Source organism: Crocodylus porosus, unplaced genomic scaffold, assembly GCF_001723895.1.
Source record: "Crocodylus porosus isolate Cpor-Errol unplaced genomic scaffold, CroPor_comp1, whole genome shotgun sequence".
Lineage (NCBI taxonomy): Eukaryota > Metazoa > Chordata > Crocodylia > Crocodylidae > Crocodylus > Crocodylus porosus.
Window position 1 is genome coordinate 147,973,062 of NW_017728906.1, and position 13,718 is coordinate 147,986,779.

General features: G+C 42.5%; 1 protein-coding gene across 3 annotated transcripts in view; it reads right to left on the reverse strand.

The window, feature by feature from the left end:
* The window catches only part of EPSTI1 (epithelial stromal interaction 1), a 94,178-nt gene that overhangs the window by 24,023 nt on the left and 56,437 nt on the right, over positions 1–13,718 (reverse strand). For all 3 annotated transcript variants that reach the window (XM_019529865.1, XM_019529864.1, XM_019529863.1), the window contains exon 7: positions 1,117–1,210. In XM_019529865.1, the coding sequence (XP_019385410.1) occupies positions 1,117–1,210 (94 nt within the window). The remainder of the gene's footprint in view (positions 1–1,116; positions 1,211–13,718) is intronic.

A 13,718-nucleotide genomic window follows, 5' to 3' on the forward strand; every position in this document is an offset into this window, starting at 1 on the left:
TTCCTGCCATGGCAGGGGGTCAGACTAGATGATCTGCTCAGGTCCCTTCCGACCCTAGAAACTATGAAACTATGAAAAAAAAGTCTGCCTTTGTAGCTACCGCACCTTTATCTAGTATCTCATATTAGAGGTATAGAGGCTATAGCTAGAGGCTAGAGGTACTAAACTTAATGCACAGTACCTAAGGCACATTCATAGATTCACAGATTGTCAGGTGCTGGAAGGGCCCTTGGAAGATTATTGGGTCCAGCCTCCTTTACCAGGCAGGAAAGATGACTGAGGTCAGGTGACCCCAGCAAGGTGACCGTCCAGTCTTCTCTTGAAGATTTCCAGGATAGGTGATTGCACCACCTCCGGAGGGAGTTTATTCCACAGTCTGGACACCCTGACCATGAAGAACTGTTTCCTAGTGTTAAGCCTGAAACAGTCTTTCAGGAGTTTCTGACCATTACTCCTGATTTTCCTCAAAGGTGCCCTTGTGAACAGTTGTTCATCGAGCCCTCAATGTATGCCCCTGATGTAGCAGTAAGCTGCTACCAAGTCCCCTCTCAGCCTTCTCTTTTTTAGGCTGAAGAGGCCCAAGTCCCTCAGCCGTTCCTCGTATGGCTTGCCTTGCAAGTCTCTGATCATACAGGTGGCTCTTCTCTGGACTCTCTCAAGCTTTACCACGTCCTTGTTAAAGTTTAGCACCCAGAACTGGACACAGTAGTCTGGCTGCGGTCTCACCAATGCTGAATAAACTGAAAGAATCACTTTCTTGGTTTTGCTTGAGATGCATTGGTTGATTAGATTTTGTGTGCCCACAAAAAAAGCAGACTTATGCCTATGGCCAGATTTTCAAAGTAGTGCAATACCCTTTTATGAATCTATATGAAATGGGCACATTTTCAACAAGGCTTAACACCTATTAGGTCCAGCTGCTCTCCACAAAAACTGCTAACTATTGTGCATATCTGAAAATCTGACCCCAACTGAGGGTGAAAATCTGGTACTTCATTATCAGGGATGGTTAATAAACTAATTTAAAATATTCTAATGTTTTACTACTGGGAGAGAGAAACTTTAATGCTGGCAGACCTATGCAGGAGATATTACATATTTCATGGTAGCACTTACCCAGGCTGTAGATTCTGGGCCACGATTAGCAATTTGACAGGAGTTTCTCTTTGGCAACCCTAAGTCCAATCTGTTCAATAATTCATTGGTTTTGCTACAGAGAAATCCAAATAGAATTGTTAGTGCTTTCATAAAAAATAAATACAGTCTTTTATTACACCCCTGGAGTCTAGCCTAGACTTTTTTATCATGTGATGACTGAAAAGCATCACAGGTGGAACAAAAGGTTATGCGGAGAGACAGAACGAAGTAGGACATCAGAAATAGAAGTGATATTGTGGACATAGGGCATTTATTGGGAATGATTTCTTTGAGAAAGAAAAAAACAGTTATTTCCAAGTTATTTCTATCACTATTGTTTTCTCACTCTTATGCTATTAAAAGTTAGATGCACATTCTATCAGCTTTCACCATCACCACCATGTAATTGCTTAATGGAATCCTCAGTTTCAAATCTCCAAATATCAGCTAAGTGTCTTAAATAAAGGATTATTGTTCCCCTTTGTAAAGTGTACAATGTACCGTTAGAACAAATTACTTTGTCTTGCTATTGGCTTAAACAAAATCCAAGTTCCCTTTAGCTGAAACATAGATGTACAGAATCATTTCTTCTCTTTGGACACTCCACTGACCCCTCCCCTCCCCTTCCACTCCTCCCCCACTGGCCATTGCTGCTTCCCCACTGTCCCTGAGGGAAAGAAAAGCTCCAGAGCAATTTGTGTCTGCCCCAGTTGGGTGGCTCAGGGGCTGGGTGCAGATGGGGATGGAGTCTGGACAGTAGCAGGAATGGATGCAGGGGTTCCCCCTCCCCATGCCTGCTCCCAGGGAAGTGGGCAGGGAGGGGAAAACTATTCTCCCACTGCACTGTTGCCACTGTACCTGGTTGAGCCCAGCCCCTGCGCAGCCTTGCTGGGGTGGGCAGAGCAGTTCTGGAGCTTCCCTTCTCCCCAGGACAGTGATGAAAGCAGCAGAAACAGGCAAAGGAGAGGGGGTGGGGAGGGAGAGTTCACCTGCTTTAGTGACTTAAAATTTTTTAGAGGCTCCTGTAGTGCATTCCAATTCAAAAGGGAGGTGGGTGGGGAGGGGGGTACAGCTGCACCCCCTCTGAATCCTCCCTGGGGCAAAAGCAATGCTGGAACATTGCCTCCTGTTTGGGTGACTGCCTTTTTAAGAAGGATATGAATACATGGGTGAAAGCACAAAAAAGAAAAATGAAGAGGCATGATTTGAGAAAGTGCCTTATAGCAAGAAACTTAGGAAGCTCGATCTGTTTAGCTTGCCAAAAAGATGATGGAGGGAGGACTTGATTACAGTGCTGAAATAAATCCAGAAAGAAAATACCCAACACTAAAGGGCACTTTAATTTAGCAGAGAAAGGTGTGAAGAGAACCAATGGCTGGAAGCTAAAGCCAGACAAATCGGAAATTAGGCATGAATTTTTGACAGTGGAGGTGAAACAGACCACTGGAACTAACTACTAATTGTGGGGTTGTCACATTGGTGACTTCAAATCAAGAATAGACACTATGCTAGAAAATGTATAACCCACTTGTAAGGGTGGCTCACAAGTTATTTTATGGACCAGACAGTAGAAAATATAAATTGTTGCCAACTGTGCTTACAGTATAATGTAAATGTCATGCTTTTAAGCTCTGAACACTCCCACTTCAGTCATCCACATACAGGCCAAGAGGGGGCTGTCCCACATTCTCTAGGCGTAGCAACGTTCTTGGGATCAACACAGGGATAACTGGGTGAAATGTAAGCATCTGTGATATATGTGTGGCCAGATTACATGATGTAATGGCCCTTTCTGACCTAAACTGCTATGAAAATAAATTATTGCATCAAAACCTGGTTGTGTGGTGAGAATTCGTGTGTTTGGGGACCTTTTAAGTTAAACCTTCTACTAAACTAAATTATTTTGTATTTTTCATGTGTATGTCTGGAGGAATTGAGAAATCCTTTTTTTAAAACAAATTGAACTAGATATGTTTTTTTGGGATATGCTCTGGAAGATTATAGCTCCATAAAGAAATATTTGGCACACAGTCTGCTCTCATATAGATTAAAAGGAGGGCATATGTGGAGGAAATCTCTCTCCTTCCCTCTCTCTGTCCATCACTTACATACACACACACACATACACACATGCACGCACGCTCAGATCAGCACACTAAAAATTCAAAATGCAACTCTCAGCTTGAATACTCAGAAATTCAAATGCAAATTTGACATCTTTCAAGTTTTCATGCATCTGAGCTAAAATAAAATGGGCACATTTTAAGATTATTGTTGTCTATTTTGTGGGGCTCAACGCAACTGATTAAAACAGGGGAATCAAGATGAGAGGCGGTTGCAGCATTTGGTGACCTGTCAGGGGTAGGGCTGGCAGCTGCATATTAATTGTTTCACCCAACAGTTTGGTTATGGATGGACCCAGTCCCTATTGAAGGAGTACTTATAATAGGAAGAAGTTCTTCCTGCCAAGTCCTGCCAATTTTACCAGTTCCTGCTAGATACTTCTTTCTCTTCCTATATCTTACCCTTAAATGGTGTTGTGTTCCCTATACAGGCAACCCCCGCTTAATGCTGTTTCACTTAGTGCTATTTCGCTATAACGCTCATTTGAGATTTCACTTAGTGCTCAGCAAGTTTCATTATAACACTCATGGTCACTATCTTGGGTCATTAAAAACAATTGCGGTCGCCATCTTGCGTTATCAAATACTTTCGATTTCGCTTAAGGCTCGTTTCACTTAACGCTCAGTTTTTCAAGAATAAATTAAGAGTGCTAAGTGAGGGTTGCCTGTAGTACTTTGAAGATCTTACTTTCTGACATTGCATTCTATGTGTAGTCGTTTCAAAACTGGAAATTACCTTAACTATAAATAAGAGGATCCTAATCCAACAGAAGGGAAAGAGAGGCCAGGAAGCACAAAAGCAGCATCATGGGTGGTGTTAGGACCAAGTTCTCTACTCAGCGGCTATGTCTATATGTGTGGTGGACTGCACAGTTGTCACTGGACAATCATTTAGTATTTTCATACGCATAGTACTAAATGACTGCGCAGTAACTGGCATTACTGCACAGTATGGTCACCACACAGTTTTTGCCCAATGCTACTGCACAGTCACTCATGACTACTACACAGTATCATCATCACATGGTTAGTGCCCAGCAATACTACTGTGCCATAGCATCTCATGTAGATGCACCCATATTTGTGCCACTGCTAATTGTCCCCAGGTATGCCTCTGCACGTGCACTCTGGTGCTCAGCAAATCGCCCCAAGTGGGGCTGACCCCTTACTTGGAGTCCTAGGGGCCTCCTGGGGCTCCAGCAGTGACTATCTGGGCATGTGGAGCCTGGTCAGCGGCCAGAGCATGGTTCTGGCCAGCCAGCCTCCAATTTTGGGCATCACATGCTGCAGCCATGTGCACCGCCACACTTTTTTCTGGCACAGGGATTTTAGATACCAGGATTTCCTGGTATCTAATTTTGGGAATTACAGATATAATTTTGTGAATGGAATCACAGCCTCTGCGTATATTTTGCGGCACCTTGAAAGGCTTTGAGCTTCCACAGACTGCACATTCCCGCTCATGGGGACATGCCCATTCTGTTTATTATATTATCTGTAAGAGGAACAACCTGAAATTTAAAAAAAAAATCACATGAAGCATTAATAAAAGGATAATTTCCTTACTTTTGCAACCAATAGTATGTTAGATTATTAGAAGTGAAACAAATTTTATTGCTCAAGCTGAGAGAAATGCCAAAGCGAAATGTCCAAATGGTTTCTGCCCCCTTTCAATTTTACTTTCAGGGTCTCCAGTCTTTGCAGAATCCTGCATTGTTTGGGGTTACCAAAAACCTCCCCATGTACAAACACAGGAACCTCCTAGTCGAGGACTGCATCAAAATGGGAGCAAGTGAGCACAGCTGTTCTGCAAGGAGATAGACAGAGAAGACGGGAAGAAGATGGAGGAAGACACATGGAAAAGAAAAGAATGGTACAGACCTCTGGAGAAGATGACAATGAGGAAGAGGAGACTGATGATGACACAGAGGAAGAAAATGATGAGGAGGAAGAAGATTGTGAGGAACATGGGGACTTGGGGTGGACCCATGAAGAGGCTGGGGAGAGAGGCAGAGGGGTTAGAGGAGGAGGAGTGCAAGGGGGAAGGCAGATGTGGAAGCAGTTTGTGTGATTATAACAGTTAAAGAAGGAGATGGCAAAGGGCATGTGGGAGTGTAGGTGTATGGTTGCATTTATTGTAATGGGGATGATGACAGTCAACTGTAGACATGCTATAGACTGTCAAGTGAACTGTAACTGTGTTGGTCAAAAGACAGGATGGCAAAGGTTTAAGTTATATATATTTTGCAAAAAAAATGTTTGTACTATATATAAGTAATTAACAAAGTGCTGCTTAAAAGTGTGTTCATGAAGTAGCTGTGCTAAAATTGGCAGCAGTTTCAAAAAAAAGGTAACATGCATCAATTCTGGATGAACTAAGTCTATAGGTACTATATGCAAATTACTACAGTTGTGTTTAATTTCAAGGTCAGCGTTTTCAAATTTGCCCCTCAATTCTATGTGCTTGGGGACAGCAGGGTCTGACAGCAAGGAGGGAGCGGGGAAGGGGCTGCAAAGGTAAGGAAGTGGAAGGAGGGAGGGAGGAGGAAGACAGAGGGCAAGAGGGCTACCTGGCCACCCAAATATCTTTTCCCTCCTGTAGTAGTAGGCAGAGAACAAATTCAAGGCAAACTTCAAATAATTAAATTCTATAGCTGTAAAATTCTAACAGGTATATACATTTTCCATACATAAAATCTAATTATTGGGGTTTCATCATATTCAAGTAAACTCAAGGAGGTAATCCTCCCCCTCTATGCGACATTGGTCAGGCTGCAGTTGGAGTACTGCATCCAGTTCTGGGCACTGCACTTCAGGAGGGAAGTGGACAGCATTGAGGGGGTCCAGAGGAGGGTCACTCACATGATCAGGGGGCAGCAGGGCAGGCTTTATGAGGAGAGGCTACGGGACCTGAACCTATTCAGCCTCCGCAAGAGAAGGCTGAGGGGGGATCTGGTGGCCGTCTATAAACTGACCAAGGGGGACAAGCAGGGAACAGGAGAGACCCTGTTCCCCCAAGCGTTACCAGGAGTAACTAGGAATAACGGCCATAAGCTGACTGAGAGTAGGTTCAGGCTAGATATCAGTAGGCACTACTTCACAGTCAGGGCAGCTAGCAGCTGGAACCAACTTCCAAGGGAAGTGGTGCTTGCCTCTACCCTGGGGGTCTTCAAAAAGAGGCTAGAGAGCCACCTAGTTGGGGTCATTTGACCCCAGCATCCTTTCCTGCCATGGGAAGGGGTCGGACTTGATGATCTGCTTAGGTCCCTTCCAACCCTACCAACTATGAAACTATGAAACATGGCACATCATTACATTAGATCATTAAAGATTAGCACAGTAATTTACAAAAACATTTCTTGCTACAAAGAGCTAAAAAGACAGGACCCAGTCCTGAAAAACAGAGGATTCTGTGAAGAATGAATTCTTAAGGGGAGGAATAAAGGATGTGGAATTGGGCTCCTTGCTGGTTGCAAATTAGCCTCGAAAAGCCATTGTTAAATTTTCAGCCCAGGCGTACACAGTTTTCCTACCTGCCCTTTATAATGATGATTTTAAAAGAGCTCTTCTGCCTATCAGTACAATAAAATTCTCCATGGGCAAACAGAGTTTTGCAGAGCAATGTTAAAATATTAGTCTCTTAAAAAAAAGCTTATTGCAGTTTTCATTACCGCTTCCCAATAAAACTAGTAGCAGTTAATTTTGTTGCTTTAATCAATGGAGATTGAAATACCAATAACTATTTTTTAAGAAACATGCCAGTATGTTTGTTCTGCACTTTTTAAAGCACAATAGCTTCACATCCATCATAAATCTATTTCTTTCTCCCTTCAATTTTCAATATTATCAACCTTTGTTTTATAAAGTCATTCATTTCTCATTACCCAAGAATGGAAATAAAACAGCTTCGAACCTATTGTTTTCTCAAGCTATGGGATCTGCAGAAATACAGCATTACTTTAACAATGCCCAGAGGTGTGCTAGATGACTTCCAAACAAATCAGGAATACACAACCCTTGACCAGATAAGATAGCATACAAATCCCAGACATGAGGCAACAGGAGGGTAACAAGACAGTAAGTAGTGATTGAGGAGGAAGAACAGGGGAATGTCAGCTTACTCGGCTATTCATTGCCAGTTTACAATGCTTGTCCTAGTCATCCTACAGTATCTTTTCCAGTCCAATAGAACAATCATTAAAATCCCTCACCATTTAGACCAGTGTAACTATGAAATAAATACAATGTATAGAATATAAGACTTTTAAACCATATTAAAGCAGCCTGGAATAATTCAATAGCCTACTTGGATAATAAAGTATTCTTTTGAACCACTTGATAGCCCAGCGGTTCAGTGTTGTGTATAGATACCAAATGTTCCATGACCTGGGTCTTGTCACACTACCTTGCTTCTTACTACTGCACTGGCTGCTCTGACACAGAGCCAGAACTCTAGTGCCTCGTCTTCCCTTTATTTTTTGTTGTTGGTACTTTTGATCAATGACCTCTATTGCACTTGTTGCTCAGTAAAAGCTATTTTTCTATCAATCAGCTGTGTCCTCACTCCCTACTTGACTGTGGCCCTCCATGATGCCCTTCAGGCCCTGGGAACCCAAAAGTATCAGTCCAAGTACTCCCCTTCTCTGGCCACCCCAAGTCAGGCAAGCACACTGCAGACCTTGGTCAAGTACAAGCTATTAAAGTGCACTGAACTCATACTTAGGAGAGAAGGAAAAGCAGAAATGTGAAAATGACCTCAGCCATATGTCACCACCCCGCCCCACCCCCAGCATGAATACAAGCATTCCTCCACTCCCACCTCACCCACTGCAAGGCATGCTGGGCTGGGTACTCACTCCTACCCCCTGATGTCAAGGCTACAGCACTTTAATATCTAAAAGTTGGCTGTTCTACCTAGAACACTAGGATGCTCTATATGCGAACATTTCTCAGAACCAGTTTATAAGTATTGCAAGCCGATCAGTGACGGAATCATAGAAAATTAGGATTGGAAGGGACCCCAGAAGGTCATTTAATCCAACCCCCTGTTCAAAGCAGGACCATCTCCAAATAGATCATTCCAGCCATGGCTTTGTCAAGCCGGGCCTTAAAAACCTCCAAAGATGGAGATTCCACCATCTCTCTTAGGTTACTTGTTCCAGTGCTTCACTACCGTCCTAGTGAGAACATTTTTCCTAATTCCAACTTACACCTCCTTTGCTGCAATTGCTCCTTGTTCTGTCATCTGTCACCACTGAGAAGAGTCTAGCAGTTCAATTGTTACATGTTCCTGCAAGTGAACCATTATGCATGAACATTTTATAATTGGCCTTCACTGTGTAATGGGACCTACTATTTTCTGCAATCGTATTTTCATTTGAATATCATTCTAGATGGCCCAGTTATACCTCTGGTAAGGACTGTTTGAAACCATAACAGCAGTGGTACATGAGGCGGAAACTGTAGCTGGGCTTCCAGCAGTGGCAGCCAGGCCAGCAGCGCACCTCCCCCCACCAAAACTGGCACCTGATTCTGGTGCTCCAGCTACCTCCCCTGCAAGCTATGCTACTGGTCCTTACCTTACTAACAAATGCAGGTATGCTGTTTCCTGCTTTGCTCCACAGTAAAAACATGCTTAGTCCAGTTCTTTTACAAGTGTTATTGGTTTAGTCTCAGGCAACGGAAAATCTACCAGCAATGAGCAATCTACTAGTGGAAGGAAAACCCAATTACAGTGAGATAACTGGAACTGGCCATTGCTGTAGCCCCATGCTCTAGGCAAAATCAGATCCAGATGGAGTAGAGTTGAGCCAGATGGAATATGTATTGACTCACTGACATTCCCTGGGAGCCTATATAGGGAGAGATAGGGAAACCGGGCTCAACTGGAGCTACAGATGCATTTTAAGGTTGAGATTTTTCTGAATGTGAAGTGTTGCTTTAGTGCTTTTTCTATTGAAGCTAGTAGGAGGAAAACTAGGCCAGTGCTGGCTGCTTGTGAAAAATCCCACCCTAAAGGCACATCAGTTGGAAAATTAGCCCATCTAACAAGTTACAAGCACTCTCAGGTCCTTACACCTGACTAAAGCTTCCAACTAATTTGTAGTTTTCAAGCATCTATTTTTCCCTCTTTTGTTGCAATGTGTAAACGACTTACACAGAAAGCTGGCTAACTGACAAATGCATAAGTGTAAACAACATGACAAAAGAAAGAAGCATCTTTTCCCTTTTGATTTCTTTTCATTCCCAGTAATCTATACGGTGCTACAGCGTATAATGCAATTTTAATTGGGCTGTTCCCCTTTAAGAGCTGTCTTGGCAATGGATATTTCTCTAGGTCCAGAGAATATGGGCTTTACAGCAACTCTACCCTCACTCTTCCCACAGAAGTGAGTCTATCTCATAGACTGTCAGTGCTGGTTAAAAAAATTAAAATGTGCCCCCCTTTGCCCCACCCCCACTGTATGAAGTGATTTGGACTTTTACAGTCATCTAAAAATTTAGGCTTGAAGTCATTAGATGAAACTGGGTGAATGAAGAATGAAGCTTCTACATGAGACATTTTACTGAACAGTAAAGTGTCACCTTTTATATGTGCAGGGCATTTACTGCAAAGTAAATTAGGCTGCTGCACAGTTAGCTAGTACCTGTAAATACAGGTACTAGATTAACTGTACAGCAGCTACTGGACAGTACCACACTTCTAGACACTGGCTGGGAGCAAATTTGCTCCTGGTCAGCCTAGGCAGCAGGAGATTTGCTCCAATGGAAGGCTTATTGCGCAGTAAGCCTAAAGTGCACTAATAGTGCATGTAGATGTACCCACAGACTAACAAAAACCCTACTCAGCCTAATAAGTTATTGCAAGTGCTCTTTCTAACTCCTTTAGTACAAAAGTGTTGTCAACAGTTCAGCACCTTTCAAGAACAAGCCCATTCAGGAACTCTACATGCAATTCTAACCACATTATTTATGAAGCACCCGTTGACATTACTGAGCATCACAAACAAGTATCCAAAGGCAAAAATCTGGCCTATCATCACAGTATGATCAGATCATAGCATAATATTCCTGTACATAACCAACCATTGCACACATATTTAAAATTGGCAGGTTAGAAAAAAGGTTAGAAGAAAAGACATAAAAGAGTTAAAAAAATAAAACCAACCATTCTGGTAAATTACTTTTTCCACCTCCCATTTTTTTCCACGCAGCTATTTTTAGCATCAGCCCCTTGTGTTAGTTTAATTTCTTTTCCTGACTGGCTGAAATAGTTTTGTCAGGTTTTTTTCCCCTCCCTTACTAATCTGATATTCTTGAAAGTTATTTCAGGCATCGAGTTTTATTTATTATTTGAAACAGTAAACATAAATCCAGTTTTCAAGGCAAGTACAGTTTTGCAAAAGAATACTGCAGAGGTCTTTCCATTCCGTATTCTCCATCTGCGTGTGCAATCTGCTTCGATATTTTCAGCCAGCTTACACGGGCAGATTAATGTGTACAATTAGAAAGCAACCTCACAGGCGTTCAATAAACTGCCTTCATTATTACACTCAGGAGAGTCCCTTTGGATGTCTATAAAAGCCTAGTTTTCTGCCTGTTAGCTAAATAATTGACAATGCTTAAAATAATCAGGAGCAAATGAACAAAATGAAGAACACTGTGGTGAAAGAGAGCAAACAAAAGATTTTTAAGGCTGAAAACCCCTTTTGTGCAATTCCTGTGAGCTCTCTCTCCTTAGCAGATTTTATTTACAGTCCAGTCGAGTTTGTGTTTGCACTTCTGCAGGGAAAATTTGTTACTGGCCTGCTATTTGAACCACACATCATAGAGCAGTAAAAACTGGCAAGGACACTACTATGCATCTTGTAACAATAAATAAATAAATAACTCCTATTTTGATTCATGGGGGTTTTTTTTGTGCTTTACAACTTCTCAGTAGACTGCTTTGGCAGGTAAGTATGTATTAGCTTGTGTTGGTGAAAATCAGGCATGGTGGCTGGCATGTTCGCCAGATGGTATTCTAGATTTTTGCATTTCTAACTCTAAATTCTAAACAGAAAATATTGCAAATGAATATATTCAAGAGAGTTACAGTAGCAGGAATTTATATACAAATACAACTTATTTAAAAAAAATCCTCTTCATGTATTTTTTTCCACAAGTTTTTCTATTTGACTCAATATTTTGAAGCTGTTGTTCCATATGTAAACTGTACACTCAAGCAGGCATCTTTTTCATAGTACAAATAGGAAGAAATATGTAATGGATAATAGACTGGTATAACCATTCATTGCTATAGTATCCAGCACTGTAAAATCTGGGAATCAAATACAAAATTCAATAGAAGCAAAACATTTTGTCAAAGACATGGGCTCCATAAACTCCAAGAAAAGTTAGTAAGGCATTGACAGCATGCATGATGGCCATAACTAAAGATGACAACCAGCATAACAAATCACAATGGGTAGAAACAGAAGTCCTGTTTGTGGTGGAACAACCTGCTCTGTCCTGGGACAGTGCAGTTCCCATTCAGACATACCTCACAGGTGTCCTAGGACAAAGCCCAAAATCTGTTGCCACAGAAAACATGGTAATAGTTTATCCTGGGACATTGTAAAGTGAGTCTGAACCCTTTTCCCCAGCAACATGGCAAGGAGGAGAACCCAGATATCTCACAAGTCACTGTTTCTGCCCCAATCCTAGGGGCTGCCCTCTTCTCTTCAGGGTGCATGTCTGCAAGCATAGAGTAGGGAACCCTACAGGGTCCACCCTTGCAGAAGTGCATTGTAGGAACTCCTTTGCAAGGGATTCCAGAGCATTTCACACTGCAGAAAAAGTGAACCCCCTAGGGGTCTCCACTTCACATCTATAGATGTGGTATTAGATAGCCAGACTGTTTTGCTTGACAGTGTTCACATATTCTTCTTGTGATTCACAGAAAAGCTGAAATATACTCCCTTATTTTCTATTTAGGAATAAGGGTATCTGCAAAGCAAGCCTAAGAGGAGAGTAATATAAATAGGCCAGATTATTATCATTCTCTATACTGAGAAATGAAATGACTGATGAACACCCCCCAAATTTTACAGTTGCTTCAGAATACAGTGGTCTTTTTGTGCAATAGTACAAGCTACTAAGAACATGCCACCCTGGTCACTCCACTAGTTCTCCATTGAATAGCAGGTTACATTCAATGCCCCAGCCTCATCTTCCAAGCTGTTGTAGGAATTTGCTTTAGGTACCTTAGGTTCTGCCTAACATGCTATGATCATGACCTCCTCTAAAAAAATGACCTGTGATAAGGCAGCTGTCAGTCTCAATCGAGTGATCTATATATGCATGTGATAGTTTTCTCAACAGTGGGTCTGTCTGTGAACCTGGAACTCATTCCCAGAAAAGGTCAGAGTGTACCAGCACTTTCAAAATAAAAGCCCATTTTTTGTCAGTCCTTCTCACAGTACTAAACGAGTCAGTCAGGGAGAAAATGCTGGAAGGAGGAACTTGCATGCTGCTACTGGCGTCTACAGCTGAGCTGAACTCCCCAGACAATGGTTCCCTGAGGTGTGGGATAGGAGGCCAGGAGAGGCTCTGGGGTTGGTTCTCCCCGTGCCCAGATCAGTGAGGGACAACAGCAATAGGGGCAGGTGCATCTGCACCACACCTTGCTCTGGACTGGCCCCTGCCTGCAGTCAGAAGAGGAAGCAGAACATTGCAGGGAAGAGGGAGGGATCCACTTGGCCAGGAAGGGGTGGCATAGAAGCACCCAGGAGCTCAGCACGTGGCAGCAAGGGGCCTGCCACAGCAGAAGCACATAGAGGCAAGGGACATGGCAGGGAGCAGGCAGCAGCAGGGAAAGCAGTGGGTTACAGTCCGTGACTGGCCAAAATATAAAAACATAGGAACTAACATCTTCAGGGCAAGCAGCAGCAGCCAATCCCTCAGTATTATCATGACAGATCACTTAGAAAAAAAGAGGAAGTAGTGGTGCAAATTAAAAGATACTGAAAGGAATGAGAAAAATACGAGAGCAATGAAGAGAGTGAGTGTGAGGTTGCATGTGAAAATGATCAGTCTTAAAGTTTCAGGATCTAAGACAAGGGTTGGCCTCACCAGGATTTTCTGGACAGAACCTAACATAGATTAAGGTAATGATTTAATTTATGAGTTATTAGTTTTCATCAGTAGGTCTGCTTATAATAAATAATTACACATGTAAAAACTGTCCATGTGTGGAATCTAAGTATTGGTGCAGTCTTAAACTGAAGGATCATAGAATCGTAGAAGTCGGGTCGGAAGGGAACTTGTAGATCTTCAAGTCTGACCCCCCGCCTGGGCAGGATTAAAAACCGGGGTCAAATGATCCCAGCTAGGTAGGCATCAAGCCTCCTCTTAAAGACCCCCAGGGTAGGAGCCAGCACCACTTCCCTTGGAAGTTGGTTCCAGATCCTAGCTGCC